Source organism: Cryptomeria japonica, chromosome 2 (assembly GCF_030272615.1).
Source record: "Cryptomeria japonica chromosome 2, Sugi_1.0, whole genome shotgun sequence".
Taxonomy (NCBI): domain Eukaryota; kingdom Viridiplantae; phylum Streptophyta; class Pinopsida; order Cupressales; family Cupressaceae; genus Cryptomeria; species Cryptomeria japonica.
The window spans coordinates 599,292,607-599,314,743 of NC_081406.1; the positions used below are offsets into that span (position 1 = coordinate 599,292,607).

At 35.1% G+C, this 22,137-nt stretch overlaps 1 protein-coding gene across 2 annotated transcripts in view; it reads left to right on the forward strand.

Annotated features, from left to right (window-relative positions):
* Positions 1-21,773, forward strand: part of LOC131063014 (UDP-galactose/UDP-glucose transporter 5B) — a 45,880-nt gene extending 24,107 nt beyond the window's left edge. Inside the window, exons 5-11 of one of the 2 annotated variants that reach the window (XM_057996775.2) lie at positions 3,751-3,849; positions 6,990-7,069; positions 9,159-9,271; positions 14,677-14,765; positions 20,577-20,663; positions 20,848-20,916; positions 21,278-21,773. In XM_057996775.2, the coding sequence (XP_057852758.2) occupies positions 3,751-3,849; positions 6,990-7,069; positions 9,159-9,271; positions 14,677-14,765; positions 20,577-20,663; positions 20,848-20,916; positions 21,278-21,454 (714 nt within the window). In that variant the 3' untranslated portion in view covers positions 21,455-21,773. The remainder of the gene's footprint in view (positions 1-3,750; positions 3,850-6,989; positions 7,070-9,158; positions 9,272-14,676; positions 14,766-20,576; positions 20,664-20,847; positions 20,917-21,277) is intronic. The other variant, XM_057996776.2, reaches the window with a different exon arrangement.
* Positions 21,774-22,137: the final 364 nt, after the last annotated feature.

Below are 22,137 nucleotides of genomic sequence, written 5' to 3' on the forward strand. Positions count from 1 at the left end.
ACAATCCATTATGAAGATATTGTTTTGGAGAATACAGTTGTCCTACAACAAATTCTACTTGTGAGGAAGACTCTCTCTCCAACCACAACCTACTATTCTTACTATAATGTTTCCATCTCCTTGTTGTTAAATATATACCGTAAATTCAATCTTGAAGCAGGTAGGACACCTAGTGAATTCTTAATCGGCACTCTCTATGATCTATGGATTGAATCCTCACACAACTAAAACACTATTTTGCAGTACCAAGATTTCCCATTTGGACAATATATTGCAGGAGCTAAGATTCTGATATGAGGATTCTTTTGGCATTGAAATGGCCTTTCATTCTCAAAGATATATCATTCTCAAGTTTATCATTCAATGTTGGAGTCTATCTATTTTGGGATTCTATTTCTACTATTTTATGGTTTACACTCTATACGCCTCAAAATACAATTTGAATTTTTGATGGCTCATCTTGACAGCTACAGAGTGGTTTCAATCACCTGTAAAAAACCTGTGTTAATTACCTGGAAGTACGGAAGAAATAATGAGATATAATCACGAGCTTGCATATTTCATTAAATATGGTCACATGGGCAATGCACTTTATTAAATCTTCAACAATTTTATTTGAGCTGACAATATATTCTTGAATGTTGCATATATTTCCATGAAGCTTCTTTTGTCTAGAATTTTCACTTTCTCCTTTTCTCTCAGAACTTTCCTTTTGTTTAGAATCTTCTTTTTAAATCCTTGTATGTAGATACAGTACAATTGAGTTTCTCTAACTTCCTCATATGTATTGTTGCAGTTAATTCCTTTGTGTCTTTTTCTTGCCTGCAACTGTGCTCGTATCAATCCTTTGTCAAGATTTGAGTTTGACATTCTCTTTGAAGTTTGAAATGAAAGGGCCTCCTTGCAAAAGTTTGGCGTTAACTCTTGCAGTGCAACACTGTCCTCATGAGGTTTGAACTAATGAGCACCAGTATGCTGTACAATGCCTTTATCAAGATCTTTAAGACAAACCTTGAGATAGAGTTAGCAGGGAGATATTGTTAGTTACAAATGTAAGGAAACAATAAAGAGATTTACAACTAGACTTCCCAGCTGATCTGACAGTCTGTGAACATTGACAGCTGTCTTCAATGGTTGTGATCTAACTGACAAATAGAAAGGTGCCACTCATGAATGGAGAGACCAATCAAGACGCGCAGAAGAAGCTTTTCAATATCAAATATTAATGTGCCTGAAGGAATGTAAAATATAGATGGAGCTACTAGTCAAATGCCAACTGGCCTAGTGGTCCAATTCAGCTGCCAGCAATCTGGTGTTGCTTACAATAGCTTGAATGCAGTTTCCATGGAAATGATCGTGATTGTGTCCAAACACTCAATATTGGAGGGTAGTGTTGAAGGTGCACTTAATAGCTAAATAAAGGGACATTGGTGCCTTATAAAGTCAACAAACGCTCTGTGCTCTCTGAAGATGACTTCCAACTTCCACAGTATATCATGCTGCTAAATACACAAACACAGTTTTGAAGCGATATTGTTATCACAAAAGTAGTCCACCAAACCAAATGCAAGGTCAGAAGATAACAAGCATAGTAGGAGAACAAATGCACTCGTAATGTTGCTCTCTGGTATCACCAATCAGTGCAACTGCAATAGATACATAAAAGATGAAATTCAATCAACGTAGCATTGCAAAATGTTCTTTATAGTGACTGGATGTAGCTACAATCTCGAGGCAAATGTTGCTGATCAGAGATTTAGAGTTGATTTAAATGAAATGCTGCAGTCCATTGTGGACACCTTTTAGGATGCCACTCAATAGAGCACTATTGGGCAAAAGGAAATGTAATGCTAAGCAGGTTGATGCTCACAACTTTCTTAAGAAGTAACCTGCAACGAATATTAAAGACTTGGTGACTAAAGGTGTAAAAACAAAAAACTATTAATGTAAACTCACGTAATCAGACTTAAATAATTAAGAATGTTTTATCCAATCATCTTAATGTATTATGGCATCTGTTTTTAAAAATGTGGAACCTCAAATTTATTGCTTGTGTCTTCCATTAAAAAAGGTGTCAACAATGAGCCTGGTATTGGCACAGTCATGTGGAATGAAGCAACAATTTCACAGAAACCTCACAAGACTGGTGTAGCTTGATAAACACTGTAGGTTATTAATATACTACAAATAATAGGTTTCTTGGCACAAGTGGGAAGTCTGCTCCACACTTAAGGTTATTAATATGCATTTGAATGAACATACATAAAGAATGACCTCTATAAAGTAAACTTATACTTTCTGCATCCTCAGGAATGTGACAGTGTTTAACCTTTGGGGAATTCTTTGAGGCTTGTAATACACCAAGGGAGCAAATAAGGGTATGTTGGAATCATCTTATAAATATGGGCACTGTGGAGCTTGAATCTGCAACTGATGCCCATGTAATTGCAAGTAAAAATAACTTTGCAACTCATGCAAAACCTAGTTTTTCTACACGAACATGTTGAATTCTACAACAAAATTTTTCATAATCTGATGAAATATTTCTGAAAGTATATACTTTTTGGAATTGTGTAAAGAAGCAATATGCATATATTAAAGCATAATTTCAAAAGAAGTCTGTGTTTTCCTCTGATGCATAGACAATCTAGATGATTATATCAGAAATGCAGTTTCAAAGAAACATATACCTTCACCCTGCCTTCTTCAGTAGGGCAAGGAAAAGAGTAGTTTCTGCCATAAGCTTGATGCTCAAAGAAATCTAAAACTGGAAGCTCTTACTGCCGAAGTTCTGATAACATGTTGAATATATTATTAGATCTGATTAGGATCAACATGTTGCTCCACAGATCAGTACAGAAAATATGAAGAGTGAGAGATTTGAATGAGTATCTTTGTATACCAAGAATGCCTGCACTAATTAAATAGAGACTGGGTAGCCAAGTAATATGACATCTACAACATATTTTTGTAACTTACCAAGATTACCAATGAGGGGTTAAATGGCTCATATAAATACTTGGGTTGGGGAAAATTTGGCTACCCATTCTGTAAATCCCAGTGATGCCACAAATCAATGTGCATCAATTCAAGTTTACCACCCAACACTATAATACCTGATTAATTGATGAAGGCTTTTTATCATTGCCTGGCTTCACTGTGATTTGCTATCCATGTTTAGTCCCATTTTGCTATTGATGGAATGAAGAGAACTGAAGTTTTGGTGATATAATTTAAAATTTATGCATATGTACATCGTTAGAACCCGAGTTGTTAAATTTATAGCTTTTGGATTCAACTGTGTTTGTTTTTCTGCATCAGAAAAATGATCAAAGTTCATTCCAAAAGAGAGAAATTCAATCTTTGTGGTGTGTGAAAACTCATGCCTACCTGAGCTATTGTAAAGTTTTTTGTCAAGCTAGGTGTTTCTGATTATTATATTATAATGGTATGTGATTTAGGTAGGGGTATGTAGAAACACATGAATGTGGATATCAGTTTTACGTTATATTTGGAAATCACCTGTCTTCAATGTTTCACAATTAAACAAAATTAGTATTCAAACAAGTGATACAGATTTTTTTGTTTTTCTGGATTTTGTTTGATTTCTTATTGTCAACTTTTGCCCTGGGAACTTTCAGATTTCATGTCATTTTATCTCCACTAAATACTACACATTAGGCACCATGACGGTAATTTTAGTTTTTGATTCCCAAATCACTCAAAGTTATGTTTTTGTTGCATTTGCAGGTTTGGGGGACAATTATTATGCAAAAGAGATACATTGGGCGAGACTATCTGTTGGCAGTTTTCGTTACAGCAGGGTGTGCTGTTTTCATTTTATATCCAGTATGAATGAACAACCACTTCAATTCAGATGCTATGCTGTCATTTTCATTGTTTCTATTTTTTTTCACCAGCTACCTTGTGTTGGCTCTAGAATCTTACTTCACATAGCTTTATATATAGTGCTTCATGTAGATTTTTCCCCTTAGTAGGCTTTTTTACTTACTATATTTATATTTATATTTTAATAAACTTATAATTTTTAAAAATTACAAATTTAATCATAAATTTTTTTGGAATTTTTTTCCATTGCTGAACTTCACCAAATTTTATTTTTGTTGGACACAAACATGAACTCAAACCTTGTGACATAGGTTGTACTTATCTTTTCAATGATGTAGTTCCAAGATTTTTTATGACATAATTATTATTTCTTGTAACTGAATTGGTTGGTACTGTAAAATTCTAATTAAAATCTACACAGGTGAGCCTGAGAACTTCTTGGAGAGAGCACTATTGTTGGGGATGGTTATACCTTGCATCACGTATTGATTGTTATGCTCATCTTTTACAATGCTATGGTCCGAAGGATTTATATTATTATAAGACAAATAACCTTCTTGCTGGTAACTGAATTGTTTGTTATTGTGATAGTTGTAAGCACACGCCCCTTCACTATGTAACAGGCCTGGTGATTCAAATCATTGTTTTCCACTCCAACCCTGTACATTTTTTCTCTTCTGCTTCTGTCTGAGTGCAAAAAATAAGTCCACTTTTGAATCATGTGATGATCACAGGAAACTACAGATTACATCTCCCTTTGAAATTGGCATGTATTCATGCTCAAAAATCAGCTTGAATTCATTTTAAAATTTGGCGTAAGATTCTTTCAGAAGGTCCTTTTCCTACAATTCTCATAACATGCCAATATTTGTGTCTAACCAATTACAGCATCTTGCCAATGATAACAATGCTATTTTCAGATTGTAAGAACATCTTCTCTCTTTGCCATCATTATTCTTGGAACCATTTCAAAGTGATTTAAGTAGATTGGCCAATTTTTATGGAGAGTTTAAGCATCATCATTGGCTTCACATGTGTTGTTGATAAATAAGGACTTGGAATCCAAACCAATTGTTTACATAGTTGTCCCAGCTTTTTCTAATCTTGTGTTTCACTTTGTTAACCTAGATCCAATTTTTTTTGTACTTTTACTTGTTCTTTGCCAAATCTAGACTTCAGTAGCCTGTGTTCTTTTGGGACTTGTCCCACCCCTTAGACCGTAGCGCTGTTTGTATGTCGTTTTCCTTTTTGAATGCCATTTCTAGGATTTTAAGGCTTATTTCTAAGTGCCCTCTTTTTTGTGTCCTTGTGTTTCCCTGGCTTTAGACATAACGGGGCTTCATGGAACATAGTTCTTAGCTAAAATGGAACTTGCTGTTTTGTTCTGCTAGATAATTTTGTTCAGAAATTAACTTTAAAACTGTTTTTTATTGAAATATCGTCTGACAGACTCTGTAGCCTGGAAGATCACATTGAAAAACTTCAATGTTTCAAATAATCTCAACAAAACCGTATATGAAATGTAATATCTAATTGTTAAAACGGGAAACAAAATTTGGTGCTATAGTAAGAACACAAAACTCTAGTGGTTGGCCATTTAATCATATAGGAAGATTCGATGATGAACCTTGTATAGATAGGGTCAAATCCCCTTATTAAATTTCATATTTAGCATCCCATAAATCCAAATGCTTATTCTTTGCCCCTTTCATAAAAAATCACCATGAGTAACCTTCTTGGTGGAATTTGTAGCTTTCACTTTATAGTATCTTTTATTGCATGAAGTTCGAAGTCTCAGATGTGGACAAACAATATTTAGATTTTAAGACATTATCAGACATCTTTTGGGCTCTGATTCCTTTTGGATAATTTGCCTCTTGAAGAGTCATGACCTTGTTGTTTTTCCATTTCCTTGTATATATCCTTTAGTGGCAAGGATATACCACAATATAAAGTTGATGCCACTGCCCCTTTAATTCCATTTGGGTCATTTCTCTCTTGAAGAGTCATGACCTTGTTTATCTCATTTCCTTGTATATATCCTTTAGTGGCAAGGGTAGACTACTATATGAAGTTGATGCCACTGCCTCTCTAGAGTTTTATTGTTAGATGTTCTCTTCTTGCTTTGATGGCCTCATTCCTACTTTTACCTTACTATATTTCGCTAGCCTGGGGTCCCTGGTAGATTGAGCCATTAGGTTTCATTGTCATAAAAGCCAGCTATTATATTAGTTAGAGACAAAGTGTTAATTTTTGTCTTTATTGTTGAATCTGTTTTAATATGTTAATTTTTATCTTTATATCATACACATAGTGTTAATGTTGTGGAAAGGAATACATTGATTATTGCCTTGTTTTTATTTTGTTAATTTTTGTGCCTGTAAAATCATACAAATGCATTTGATCTTGTTGTTATGTAAAAATACAAAGCCATGCTTTATCTGCTTATTAGGTGAACTTTCAAAGTTTTTTTCTAAATATATTTCTTGTTTGGATCTGTGGATTTAGTATGATGTTTCAATGTTTTGTAAATTAATATTATGGAGTGCTAAAATTTCCATCTGCTTTTTTTTCTGTGGAGTTGCCATGGTACAAGACATTCTAGTTTCTATCAAAGTAAGCTCCTCAAAATTCAGGTCTTTCTTCGATTTCAGGTTTAGTTTTAGGGAATGATAATTTTTACTACATCGAGTGCCTATTTCTGTCTTAATCACTTTGTGCCCAAACTAAAGTTTGTTGCTTTTGTTAATCTCTATTATTGACCTTGTTATCAATCTTGAATTGTCTTGAAAAACAGGAAAACGCATCCCATAAAAATAAAAAAATGCATGTCGTTTTTCATAGTGAAGGTGCACAAACACATCATTCTTTGATCATACAGAATAATGAAAAAAATTAGGTGCTGTATGTTATGTAATCATTACAGATAGGCATCATATGTTACCTTAGTTTATTTATGGCTGGCAAGAATGGAATCCTAAGGACTACTTTTTGATTTCCTGTTGCCATGGCTTGTGAACATGGTATCTGCTTTGTTTTCTTTTGTCCTTGATATGGCTGAATATTGTATTTCACATAAAATAGTTATTTGTTGATTTGATCATTTAAGAGAATACTGACTCTTTTTAATGTGGATGTAGGCATCAGAAGACATCACACCGTACAATACAGGAAAGGAAAGCTCATTTTGGGGCATTTTTCTAATGCTAGGTTATCTTGGGTAATTGCTATGGCTTTGACTCTCTGGATGTTGCAAATATTAGGAGTAAAATGAATGATATGCTTTGTTTAAAACTTTGAACCAATTACGTTTGCAGTGTCTAGTGCTTGTGTTTAGTTGGTTCATAGAAGAACCAAAATAGTTTTTTTGGCAAAAGAGATGCTAATAACATTTAAATAGGCAAGTTGTCGTAAGTACAAATTTCAATGAAAATTTCAATAGTGGTCTCCAGTAGATAGGATGCATCTTGATTCTCAGTGTACCTAAATTTTCTGCCACCGCATAATGACTCACATAAATTATCTCTATTCACATGCACATGCAGTGTATGGGGTGCTTTTGTGAAATGGATTTAGCTTGATCTCTAGCTGCTATTGTCAGAAGACATCACACCGTACAATACAGGAAAGGATAGCTAATTTTGGGGCAGTTTTCTAATGATAGGTTATCTTGGGTAATTGTTATGGCTTTGACCCTCTGGATGATGAAAATATTAGGAGTAAAATGAATGATATTCTTTGTTTGAACTTTGAACCAATTACGTTTGCAATGTCTTGTGCTTGTGTTTAGTTGGTTCTTAGAAGAACCAAAATAGTTCTTTTGGTGAAAGATATACTAATAACATTTTAATAGACAAGTTGTCTTAGGTACAACAAATGTTAATTAAAATTTCAATAGTGATCTCCAGTAGATAGGATGCATCTTGATTCCCAGTGTACCTAAATTTTCTGCCACCTGATAATGACTTCCAGAAATTATCTCAATTCATGTGGACATGCTGTGTCTGGGGTGCTTTTGTGAAATGGATTTGGCTTGGCTTGATCTCTAACTGCTATCATCAAGGAGATTTAGGCAACTTTCCTGTTATGGAGGAGACTATTAGGGGTCAGAATTGCCCTTGTAATTGCTATTTGTTTCTCTATCTGAGTAGAGACCTGCTCAGAGATGCCATTTTTTGATAGGTTGGAATACATGATTTTTTTTGTTAGCTTGGTTCCCTGCTTGGGAATGTGTTGCATTTTACCCTCTGTCTTGAGCAGAATTGACTTTCCAACCAGCCTGCATGCATTTTCCTTACCTGTCCCACATGTCCATAGTCAGCGGTTGCTCCCAAATTTGGCCTGTCAACTTCAATTCGTAATTTTTTGAATCATATTGACATAGATTCTAGAATATACATGATCAATTTGCTTTGACATTCCCTGCGCCAGAATTTAAGATGGCTAGAAATCTCACCAATTTGGTGCTGTAGATGGGTTTACCTCTAGTATATCCATGGGCTTTCCTTTTTTGGAATACCCAACAACGATCATCCTGTCTTGTAAACTTTAAAAAATAAGAGTAGTCAAGAAAGCATGACAACTGCTCTTCCTGGATTGATCAACTGGGTTCTCATTGTTCATCTTATGCTGTTTTCAGGATCAGTCCAATCCTGAGGAACTGCAAAGCTTCAGAACAATAATGTAGCCTTTTCTCGGAAAATTTTGTTTTCTCTCAGAGAAAGCAATAGCTTCTCCATGACCTATCATTTCAGCTATGTGATTTTGAAGGAGCATACTACTATTTGTGAAACTTGGCCGTATGTTCCTGCAACTACTTAAGTCTTATATTACCATGAGTCATGACTGCTATGATGTTAGACCTTGAGGGTGTAGTTGTGGCTTCTTCTTTAACATAAACTTTGGTATGCAATATTTTTGGTTTGCAACTGTTGTATACATCTGTGAATGATTTTTTCACCTTGAAAGTTTTCCTTGTCCAGTAAAACTTGAGTTGCTATTGTACGTGCATTGCATTAGTTGTTACTTGTAAGTATGAAACATTGTACCTTTATGTATTGTGTTACACTGTTACATATGTGAGTTAATGGGGAAATTCTCATGCTGTGAAAGTTTGCTGTTCCAGAAATTCATCTTTTTTGAATTTAGTTTCTGGTAAAGTGGTTAGAGATTAATTATACCTGTTGTTTTAAATTTGTGCATTGGAGTTGATGTTTATAACCATATATTGGTCTCGAACAACTTAAGGTACATTTCTAGGGTTGTTTGAGAAACACATTTTATTTACAAATGTTACTTTCAAAATGCAGATTTGATGGGTTTACAAGCACATTTCAAGACAAGCTCTTCAAAGGATACAATATGGAAATTTACAACCAAATATTCTACACTACCCTTTGTTCTTGTGCTATTAGTATGATTGGTATGTGCCTTCCCTTCTGTTGTATTAGGCTGAATGTAAACAACTTAAAGAATGTGACATAAAGAGAATGTACATAAACATCAGGAGCAATTTTTTTTTTATACAGAAGACAATTCAAGATTGAAACTGTCTTTGTGCTTTCCAGATATTGTTTTGAGCTGTCTTATGTCTTTTTTAACTCCATCTCTTTTCTATCATTTTTTTTTACACTTTACAATTCTGTTATAGTGCAATTAAGCTATTTTCACAGACAAGATTCAATACCCTGAATCTCTTTCCTCCAGTATACAAACTCCAACTATGTTGACACTACTTGCCCATTTGCCCACTTCACTTCTTTCATAGTGTCTTAGCTTTGGTATCTACCCATCCCATTTTTTCTCCTCTAGAGGGATTATGGTTATCATCAAAGATACCAAGGCACATCATGCAATCCTATGCTGCTGATATAGGTGAACTCAACAACTTTGCTGAAGCATGCACCTCTTTAGAATGTCTACATTTCATCGCAAATCTAGATCTTGAACACCTAATAGTGGTAATGATTACTAATTGTTAATTTTGAAATAAATATCACCTCAACCATTTGTAAATTGGACATTCATAGACATCAGCAAATCTTATTCTGAAGGTGGGGAAGGCCATGGCAAGAGACCATTGATGTCAACTGTTTTCGATGAGGCTAATGCTCGAGGAACCAACATCATTATTATTTATCAACTGAAAAGACCAAATGCATGTTCTAATAATGCTTATAAGGTAATGTCCAGGATTGAGGGACCATCCTGTACAAGCCTTGGTGAAATTTGGGAAAATTCTCCAAGACATCAATTAGCATCAAGTTTGGTTCACGGTCAAGCACAGAGGGTAGATGCAATATGAGTTCACGGCAATGTTTCTGGGTTTATGCGCTCAGTTGTATAGGGAAATGTCTGGCAACACACTGCAGCAGTTTGAAATAAAAAAAATTAGAAAAATAAATGTCACTCATTAATTAGAAATTTTACTTTATATTTATAAAACTAGATTATTGTGTCAAAGAACAAGGACTATAAATATACATTATGCCATAGAATTATAAATTAATTTAATTTTCTTTATTTATCTACTGTAATGCAGTGAAATGGCATCCTAGCCTAGAGACGTAAACTAACTATTGCCAGCTTGTAGCAGGCTGATTAATTCCCCAAATCATTATCATTCGTTGAAGGAAATAGCCAACAAGATCAAGCATCAGTCCAAAAGGAGAGCTGGATGCTGTGTATGATTATTTCCTCTTTTGATTTGATTTGATTTGATGTTAATGTGTAAGATCTAGGTAAAATGATGCAAAATTGACAATATACAACATAAACAGAAAGATATAGAACTGGAAGCTAACATAGAAGTACAGATTTGGACATGAGATGTAGATAAGAACTTGTTATTGAAATCTGGAGATGAAAGTGCTGGTCTAGTGAACCAAGCACCCTAGGCTAGGAGATGCTTTCACCAGCTGAGGCTTTGAATTCCAAATCAGGATGCTTTGTAGATCTTTCCATCCAAAATTCAGCCTAAAAAGTGTCGGTCAAGTGAGGTAATCGGCATAGTCTAGGGGTTTTCCCTTGTTCAAAGTCTGGAATTGTGTGTCTCAGTCTTCTCTGTTGTCAGATCTGTAATTTGCACACACAAAAGAGGGAAAAATGTTGTGTTGTATAGGGGCTTGCCTAAGTCAAACTACGTGCTGGTGTTTTCACCTCCACAATATAAATGATGATGAAAAAGAGAGCTTACCCTTGGTAGGACAGAGGCTAAATGATAAATGAAAAGCTGAAATCGACAAGATTATACCTTAGGAGTGATAATGGTGGTGATGCAATGCTTTTTAGACAAGTTTTCCAAGTGTTGATGCAAGAAAATGACAAATCATATCAAAGTCCACCATGAAAACATACTTGAAGATAAGTTGTTGTAGCTTGATGCATCTTGTACTCAAATTTGCACTTGAATGAAGGAATCAAGACTCTTGTATTGTAACTTGTAACTTGTGAATTCTTAGATTGTGAATGATAAATGATTGCCTTATATAGAGATGTCAAGGTATTTTCACGTTTAGGCCGACTTCCAACGGTCATATCAAAATATCGGGATCAGATCACAAATGGTGGGAACCGACACTTGCACATGTTCAAATTTGGGCCCCTTTTGGAGGGACTAGGGCGCTAGGTGCCATAGTCCACACATAAAAGGCAAAATAAAGGTGTTTGCAGTTAATTCAGACCTAGGACATAGGATCAGGTCACCTCATGAGCATATGACAACAATTTGGATGAGATAAGGCCCAAAATGACCTAGAAGGAGGTGCACTAAAGCAAGGGGCCAAAAATGACTATGCAATTGTAAAGGGGTAACAATTTACGACACATCTACATTGAATTTTAAATGTATATTGTACTTTGGGTCCTTGGGCCACCTCTAAACTTGCACCCAACTTTCAAAAGCATTATATTTGATACCTATCTACCCTTGCAAACACTGATAAGACTGGTTTAAGGACTTCGATTCATTTACAAAAAGCTTCAAAAGATCTAGAAGAAATGCCTGGAATTGTCAAACCCTTGTGTATGTTAGTGATTTAATTAGGAGTACACATTTAACCAGTAGTAGGGCTATTCAAGCATTGTGTAGAAATATATTAGTATAGGGACTTTGCAGGGGTTGTGTAGCACTAAAATGAGTCAAACCAATTTAACAATCATTAGTTATAAAATGTAACTACTATATTTGGCATTATTTGTCATTACAATCTCATTACATATTTGTCTTAGATGCTTTTGAAAAAAATGTGCCATCTCTTGGGGTAATTAATTAATCACTTAGCCCACAAGATGCATGAACTTCCAACCAGGACCAAATCAATCTCTTGGTGTAATCAATTTATCACTTAGCCCACAAGAGGTAGGAACTTTTAACTAGGATGAGACCCATCTTTGGGGTAAACTGCATCTCCCTAGCTTATTTTCTCCAATTAGGGTTAGGAACATTAACTCAATCATACGATATTCATATATCTAATTTCATTAATGTTGTTCAACCATAAAGGGCTAGGATAGGGAGGCATGATTGGGTACCCAAGAGATTTTCTACCCTAGGTCCAAGAGTGGATATACCATCCCTCTTCTCCTCATGTGGCCTTTTGCCATTTCATATGAGGTGGTGTACCTAGTGAGGAATCCTATAGCCGTTTATCCTCATCTTACCACCCTTATTCATCTCTTGTTTCTTTATTGGCTTCAATATTATGGGCTTGGCTTTTGTTCCCACAATTATCCCTTGGCTCCCATCTTTCTGTACATTTGAAACACAAGTTTTTCTACTTAAGGTCCTTTGAATTACAAATGTGTATGTGTTCATCTTTGCATTTGTAGCACACCTTTTTCTCTTTACCCTTGTTTGGCTCACAAATATGCCTAGGCGCCCATTTTTCCTTGCATTGGAAGCATAAATTCTTTTTTCTTAAGTTATCATGGTCATCTCTAGAAATAAAGGCTCTCTTATGCCCTTCCTTAATATAGAAGGTTTTGTCTTTTGGTGTTGTGTGTTTAGAGCATCCTTTTTCCCTTGCTTGAGCGGCATCAAGTCAGGTGGCTTTTAGGATTACTTCTTGGAGTGTGGTAGGGTGGAAGGCACTTCCTAGGCTATGGAGTGTATCCGATAATCCTTCTATGAATAGGTAAGTGAGCGTCTCCTTAGATATTTCGAGAACCATAACTGTTTGTCTTTGAAATTTTGCTATGTAGTCGTCAAGGGTTCCCCTTTGCCTTATTCTTGTTAGTTCTTTGAAGTGTCTTTGGGGGTGTTTTTGGTCGAACCTTTCAATGAGGTTTTTCTTGAAGGGATCATAGGTCTTAATGCTACGATGGCCTCGAGTGATTAGGCCATGCTGCCACCCCTTCTAGATGCAATATGGTGAATGCAATGGCATCCTTCTCTTACATGGGGCTAAGAGTCAAGTAGGTTTCTAGTTTTTGGATCCATGCATGGGCCGTGATTTTTCCCAACCCATCAAAATTTGGGATGGACAATTTTCCAACTTTGTGTTGTAAGTCCTGATTAGGTTGAATTCTTTTCTTTCTATGGTTGCTTCTTACCTCCACCTCTCAATACACTGTGAATGGGATGCTTCTCTCGACTTTGGGGGCAGGTCTGGCATATTCCTCATCGAGTTCATTCATATTGGGTGCATTACTCCCCATTTCCCCTTGATGGCTCCCCCCTAACTAAGAAGGGAGGCCCAATTGTTCTTGGGGTTGATCCTAGTGTGGTTCTTTTGTCACTTTCGGATTGACTAGGAGTGTCATCCCTCTCATTCATGTGGTTAGGTCTAAGAGTACATATAATGGCATTTATGTTTTGTAAGGCTTGGGCTGTTTGTTCCATAAAGGCCCTAAATTCTTGTTCCATTTGTTCTTCTCGTGTTGTCCTTTCTTATTGTAGTTTTCCTCTTTTCCCTATTTAGAGCCCTCACAGCCCTTTAACTAAGTTGCATTAACAGTTGTATGTCCCTAAGGCTGGCATGAACATGCTCTGATACCACTTGTAATGCCCCCTTTTGTGATTACCTATCTTTTGCCCTAAATTTACAAATCCAAATGAGACATAGAATGTAATATGGTTTAGAGATATAATCCTCACCCAAGAATTAGATAGGATAAGTCTGTTTGGAAACCACAAGAATTTGATATGTTGTTATTTAATGAGATCTGCTGTGAATAAAATATCTTTGCTGATGTTTGATCTTGCTATTTCTGCTTTTAGGACAGACTGATATATATTATTTTCTGCTCATAAATCTATAACTAGTCGCCCTTGAAGTCTGCAATGAATTACCTCCAGGGTCTGCTTATACTCTTCAAAGTTTTCTGCTCAACAGGTTTGAAATAAGCTGCTTCACAAGACTGCCCACAAGTCTGAGACAAGCTGCACATTAATGTCTGAAATTATCTCTAAAAATACGCTTTCATGAATCCTTAAGATCTGCTCTTAAAGTCTGCTTAAATCTGCCTTTAATGGAGAAAGATATGCAATGAAAATAAATGCCAGAATGATCCCCCCAAAACTCTTATTTATACACAACAAAGCAACTCTTCACCCAACGATTGCACTCCCTCAAACAGGTCAGCCAAGGAGTAGAAATTTATTTATTATTTTTATTTCTCTTCACAAAAGTGGGCAACATAGTATTTTTATCTTTTATATTAAATTAAATTTCTAAAAGGTTAGATTAGTATGCAAAATACCCTTTTGTCATTTGATTTAAGTAATTTGCATTTTTCAATAACCATTATATTTTATTTTCTTTAAAAAAAATGAGGTAAAATCATATAGTTCGAGATTTGCATGTACTAATTGTTCTTTTTTTGCAGGTCTTTTTATTCAAGGGCATTTTTTACCAGCTATAAACTTTGTTTTACAACATAAAGATTGCTTTTTTGATATTGCATTACTTTCCATGGTAAGCATTTAGGCTATCTTTTTTATTGGTTTTCTAATACTTTTAGTATTTTCTTTGAAGTGGTCTCTTAGTTAGTGAACATATCAAGAAACTTATTAAGTCATAAATTATAATAGAAGTGAACCTAGTTGTGACTTTATTTACCCATGTTCTTGAATTCAAAAGATGTAAAATTCTTTTGTCTTGAATTTCTTATTCTTTGATGCTCGTAGGCTTATTGTTGTCCTATTGTCTCAAATGATCGATACCAAAGCTGACCCATATATATGATACGATAGGTTCAATGAAGTAGCTTCTGGAAAACACAGTGTTTTCTTTTTGCATCAGTGCTTCAGAGCACACTCCGTGATCCATCTTGGGATGAGATCATCATGGAATGCGATCTGAAGCATTGATGCAAAAATCAAACATGACTTTTTTCAGAAGCTCCTCATTTGAATCTCATGGACTGAAAACTTTGTTAATAATAAGTGTTTGACACCTTATTAATCTAATAGATCAATATAGTTTTACAAATCACAAGCATGTGATATTGGGTGAATTCTTAGCAGAGGTATATATTTTGATAAGCCTCTTGCTTGTAGGTCACAATCACATCCACATGTGATTGTGCTCCTCTCTCTCTCTCTCCCAAAGATAAAAATTACAAAACTCTGTACAAAAGTATTTCAGTAATTGAAGGAAAAATAAAATAGGAATATGCAATAGCTTTTTTTTTTTGTCCAAAAAAGAAAGTTATTTTAAAATGAAACTCAAAATATATTAGAAGACTTGGTTTCCAAATGGCTAGAGCCATAAGTAAAGCAAGGAGAGAAAAGTTAGAAAACCCAGATCCACTAAGTTACCGGTTCAGGTTCGAGAGCAGGTTCGATGACTCAAACCCAGTTTGTGGGTTCGGGAATTTTTTTTTGCCTTTTGGGTTTGTGGGTTGGGTTCGTCCGTGTATATATAATATACAAAAATTAAAATAAATATACAAAATTACAAATTTAAATACATTTAATAGTATGCTACTTCATCATTGATCAATGCCAAATGCCATTTCAATTGATAGTTCAGAATTCCAATAATATCATATTATGTCATATACTCATATGCCATATAATATATATCAATGTATCATAGATTTATATATGTCCAGGTTCACGATTTAAATGAAAATCATTACAATTGTAAAATTGACAATCAAAAATAATAATTGTCTTCTATCTTCAATGTTCATCAATCATTAAAAGGATCTTGATCAAGATCATCATCATTTGCTCCAAGTTCAAATTCAAAATCATTTGAACCCAAACAAGTGCCACTCCCACTAGCTCCATCAGCTGTAGGTATCTCGTCATCATCATTTAAAGTGACTCTAACCAGATCATCAACAATTGCATCCAAGTTGGTACACTCAAGGGTTACATCCCAAAGCTTCATTGCCCCTTGTATTGTTGTCCCTTATGTGTTAGAAGATGCAAATTGGAATGAATATAAACCAAGTCTTCTGCTCTTTTTGAAGCCAATCGGTTACGCTTTACTGAGTGGATAAAGGAGTATGTACTCCAATTCTGTTCAGAAGCGGAAGAACTTGCAACCTGTTGAAATTGGAGAGAAAACCAACAAAACTTAAAATTAAAAAAATGCAAAATAAATTAAAGAACGTTAAAAACTTAAAAGCTAAAGTCTACAATACAAATGTTAATATTTAAAAGTAAAACTTGTGATAGTATCTTGATTGTAAGAGGTTGGAGGAACATAAAATCTTGACCATGGAGGTACCACCATGTAACTCCATCCTTTTTGGATTGGTCATTAATGGCACAAGGACTATGACTTCTTCCTGAGATAAACAAACCAAACTCTTTCCTAACACTCTCCACCACTTCAGGATCATTGTAGAGGCTAGCAAATGCCCGCTTGTACCCAGCAGCAACTTCAGGATCTCTATATGGTTTAGTTCTCCCTAGCAAGGAAAGCACTTCATTGCTATAGTACATGGGAGATAAAGCATGTGCAAGGAGGTGCAATGGCGTGGTCATCTTGTTCCACCGATGATGAATGATTTGTTTCACCCTTTTGAAAATGCTTCTTGGGGGTCCTTGTCTCTTTTTGCTATTATGACTTTGATTTTTTCAATCATGGTGTCCATGCTATCATAGACTTCCTCCAAACGTGCTGCATCTGTATCGGTATTCCACATTATCCCACCAATTAAGATTCAAGATCAAATCCCTAACCTTTTGGGCCATCACTAAATTTGATTGCTTCCAAATACTCCATTGGTTACTAATAACCATGGCACTCAATGCCTCTTTCACCTTCAAATATTAGAATAATATCTTTCTCTTTGTATTAGTAATGGTCATTTAAGTTCTTTCTAACTTCGCCTCTAGTTAACGATTGTTTCTTTTAGAAACATTGTCTTTGTAACTCTATTTAAAAGAGCTCTGTCTCTTTGATTAATTGAACAACATCGATTCTTTGAAATCCATATGCTTTTGCATCTGTATTATGGTATCAGAGCTCGGTTTAAAGATTTTGTTTTCAAAAAATTTCGAATAAAATTTTTCAGATTTTGAAACAAACTTTTTCCGTTGCGTTTTTCCCCTCGACCTGTGTCTGGTTGGCTCTGCGACCTCCCGTCTCTTTGCGCGTTTGCAGCGACGACCCACGATTTGTTTTCTTACGCGACATCGAGTTTGTTAGGGTCGTGATTTTAAAGTTTTTTTTTACTAGCGATTCTTTCCCGCGCATTCTTTTTGCCTTCGCCGCGCGCGACCTGCATTTCGCATTTTTTCCACCTGTTTTTTCCCGAAACGACACCCTTTTATCGCTGCTTGCGTTGGCGGCCTTTCTGTTTGCTTCGTTGTGTTGTTCCTGTAAATCGCGTGTAATCTTGTTAGCGGCGCCTGTATTTAGTTCATGTTTGGTGACGCGTTTTTTTTTCTGATAGCATTCTGCATTTCGCGATTTTCACCCAAAATCATGACGGCTTGAGACGGGTTTTTTGCAGATTTCTCAAGTTTTTTTTGTGGATTCTAGCTTCTTGGTTAGAAAACTTTTCTGGGCATTTGTTATTTTCATGGCCACCTAAGGCTTTTGCAATTTTTGACTAGGGTTTTGACCCTTCAGTTCAAGTTGAAATTTTATTTTGATTGAAAATTCTTGGTGGGTTTTTTGAGAGCTTTTCTGGGTTGGTCTCAAATTTTTTTGGATGCTTCGTTTTCCGTGCCTCAAATTTTGTGCCAGCGAATTTGTGCCTATACTTGTCTCAGTGCATTGAACTTCGTACCTCAGGTTTCGTGCATTCATCATCTTCTCAGTACCTTGTTTTTTGTGCCTTGAAAAGCGTGAAGATGGCTTCTGGGCATCGATGTTTGTTTCAGTTTTTAATATTTTTTCCCTGACAAAAAATTCTGATGGGTTTTAATATTTTTTTTCCCTTAAAAATATTTGTGGGTTTTAATAATTTTGTCCTAAAAAGTTATGTATGGATTTTAAATATTTTTAATTTTTTTGTCCTTGAAAAAAATCATGGGAGGGTTTATGATTTTTCCCTCAAAAGTTGCACTTTGCTGCAATCTGTTTTTAGTCGCACTTGGAGTCATTGTGCGAACATCTGCACCCGTCTCTTGTTTGCAGTCTATTTTCGAGCATCTTGCTCATTTGCAATAGTTTGAAGGGTTTGTCGATTTTTTCGTCAAAATCGTGACAGCTGTTCTTGGTGTCTCTGGTTACAGGGAGGGACAGTTTTCCAACATCAGGTTGGACGGTTGGTGTTGTTTTGGGTATCTCCAGAAGTTTTGTAGTATCTGGGAGGGTTGGTGGCAGACTCATCTCAAGTGGTAGAGTCAGTGGCAGGCTCGTCTTTTGTTGCAGTGTGTTCTGAGAAGAAGTGGGCAACCTTCTCTGTTATTTCTCTTGGTAGTTAGAACAATGACCATTAAGGGAGGCTATTAGAATAATATCTTTCTCTGTGTTATTAATGGTCATTTAAGTTGTTTCTAACTTCGCCTCTAGTTAACGATTGTTTCTTTTATAAACATCGTCTTTGTAACTCTATTTAAAGGAGCTTTGTCTCCTTGATTAATTGAACAACATCGATTCTTTGAAATCCATACACTTTTGCATCTGTATTACAAAAGACGTCTCAACATTATTGTATGTGATGCAAATCGGGTCGCAGCAACCTAGGTTCATGTAAAAAATATATCAATAACACATTTAAAAAAATATAAAATAACATTAAACATGGCATAAATAAAATTAAATAGATAAATTAAATTTACCTTCAGCAATTCCAACCTTGAGAAGCTCCTGAAAATGGATTTGTGACATATGGTGGTTTGTCACAAACATTTGCATCTCCTCACCCTCTTGGTAGATATCCTTCACCCACTCTATTTGAGTGCCAATTGCTTGGATCGCCAAGTTGAGGGAGTGTACAATGCATGGTGACCAAAAAATGTGTGAATATCTTTGTTCAACTAGCCCTACAAATCTTTGCATTGTCTGTGATGACTTGGACAACATTTTCATGTCCCACCATATCTACGCAATCAAAGAGGATTCTGAAAATGAATTCTGCATCTTTGAGCTGCCCCTCACAATCAATTGCTCTCAAAAACATTGTCCCTTTGGGGGACGCTACAATAACATTTATCAATGGGCGGTTTTTGCCATCCTTCCATCTATCAGAAACAATAGAAACACCTAATTCACCCCAAGAATCTCTAATCGTTTTCAATGATTGGTCTACAAAATTCTTCTCTCTTGCCAATAAGGTGGTGCATACCTTTTCATACCTAGAACTTTTGAAACCAGTAGGTGCATTATTGATTGTTGTCACCATCTCCCGCCAATATGGTGATCTTACCAAGTTGAAAGGAAGACCATTGGCATAGAGGTAACGCGCAATGTTTTGCTCTACAATATCTCTTGATACCATTTTGAATGCTTTCTCCAATGGGCCTCCTTTGCGGGAAACAAGGGAATTTTCTACTTCAACTTCATCTTGCATAGTGGGTATATCCAAGAAAGGGTGATGGGGGGCCTTTTCTAGTAGTGTATGATCATTGAGTAAAGTCATTGGTGTTTTGCTTGCAGATGGATGAGCTCTTAGTTTTTCTCTTGCTATAGCTTGATCAACTTCTTCTTGTTCTCTAATGAATGTTGCTATTTGTGTTGCAAACAACCCTTTCTCATTTGGCCCTACACACAGTTTAATTCCTTTCCCAGCAGTGCCACAAAAGTGACGTCTCACTCGATAATACGAGCACCTATAATTGGTTTTACAAAAATTACAAGTCCATTCATATCCCCCACCTCTTGGAAGTTGTTGATGCATTGTAGTATAATTCCATAAAGGAGATCCTCCATCAATTTGAAATTTTTGGTTGAGAGTCTTGTAACCCCCACCCACTGAACTCGAACATGTTGCCATTTTTTTTTTGCTATAATAAGAAATTAAATATTTTTAAATTAGAAAAAATATTAAAAAAATACAATATTACACAATGTAAAAGTTAATGTAAGTATGAAAAAACATTATAAAAAATAATAGAACTTAAGTATGAAAAAACATTATAAAAAATAATAGACATGCTTCAAAGAATTCTAACCTTAGCTTATAAAATAATAATTTAAAACACTTATATGACGGGCACATGCTTCTGAATTCAGTTTAGTTTAAAGAATTATTAGTTATAAACTTGATGGGGAGTTTTTGAACTTGGTTTATTTTTAATTTTTTTTTAATTTTGAACTTCATCTTTTACCAAATGTAAACTAATAAGGTGTTTTGTCAATTTTCTATATATGCAGGTTGCAACAGCTAGTCAATTTTTTATTTCCTACACTATCCGCACATTTGGAGCACTTACCTTTGCAACTATTATGACAACAAGACAGGTTGATTTTTTGGATATCATATGTACATGTGATTATTTTGGGAGTTTGTCCTATAGAACTTTTCCTTTTCTTTTCACAGTATTGATATTCACTTTTTGGCTGAATACTTGATCTATAGATACGATAGCTTAGTAAAATATGAGAAATAATATTTGACTTACATTTGAATAACTATGTTGAGCAGCTTGTTAGCATTTTGCTTTCATGCATATGGTTTGCGCATCCCTTAAGCTGGGTACAGTGGATTGGGGCAGTAAGTGTTTACTTGTCTGTTTTTACTTTTCAAATGCTTGTCTTTATTGCTAAATAGCTTTAGTCATATACAGTAAACATTTTTCTGGTAAATTGTACACTTGTAGAGATTCTAAGCTTCCACAGAAAATAACTCTATTAGACAAAATTTCTGGAAATATTGTTACGTGGTTCTTTCCAGAAGAAATTTGTTTACAGAAGTTGTATGTTAACAATCATTTACTAACCAAATAACAAATGGTACATAAATATTTCAACATGTTCAATTATTCCAATCAAAAACAGATGTTATGCTGTTTAGGTGAAATTAACTTGTAAAGCGTATTGTTAATTTTAGTTTTGTGGCAATTGATTTTGAACAGGGGTTAGTCTTTGGTTCTTTGTACTTCAAAAACTTCTTTAATGCTCAAAGGAAGAAGTTCGATTTGCCAAAACAACAAAAACAAGCAGAAACAGAAGAGAATGATCCATTGTTAAATCAAGAAAAAAATTGCGGGAAGGATTCAACGCCCAAGTCTTTTGACATATCTATTAGATAGTATCAAGTAGCATGTCTATGATTGGAATAGTGTACTCTGGAAATCTAGCAGTACACGAATCATGGACATTGAACTGTAATGCAACTGTAGTCTAATGTTTTTGATTCAACTGCAACGACAAGAGCTTTTTTTATGAGACTACAGGTGATAATGATATCAGGCAATTCTTTTAAATAGAAATCATCAATAAATGTAGTTGAATATTGGGAATAATTGGAGAAAAAATATGTATTGAATGCGCTTTTGTTTCCCTGCGTTGAAATTAATATAAATGTTGGGGCTCTGTTTTAATACTAAATTTTTCAAGGTTTAAAAACTTTGTCGATAAAGCACCACTGGTAATCAGAAAAACTATTTCAGTAACATATTTGGGTTAATTATCTCAATTTTTGACTTTAATTGTTCTGTAAGAATGTCTCTATTATTTGATTAATTTTGGGAGTAGCAGATATATATACATCCACGAGTATGGTGGAGCGTACTTGCCAAATCACTAAACTTAACAGAAAATTATGTAAGTTTCTGTTTGACGAGACTAGCCTAATTCATTATTATAAGCGATATTCATTTGATTGTTTGAAGAAGCCTTTATACCATTCAAACCACTATAGTTACGTAATGGTATTGTGACGGATATAAATGTATGATTTTCATTTTGAATCCATCATTTATTTTGGAAGAGT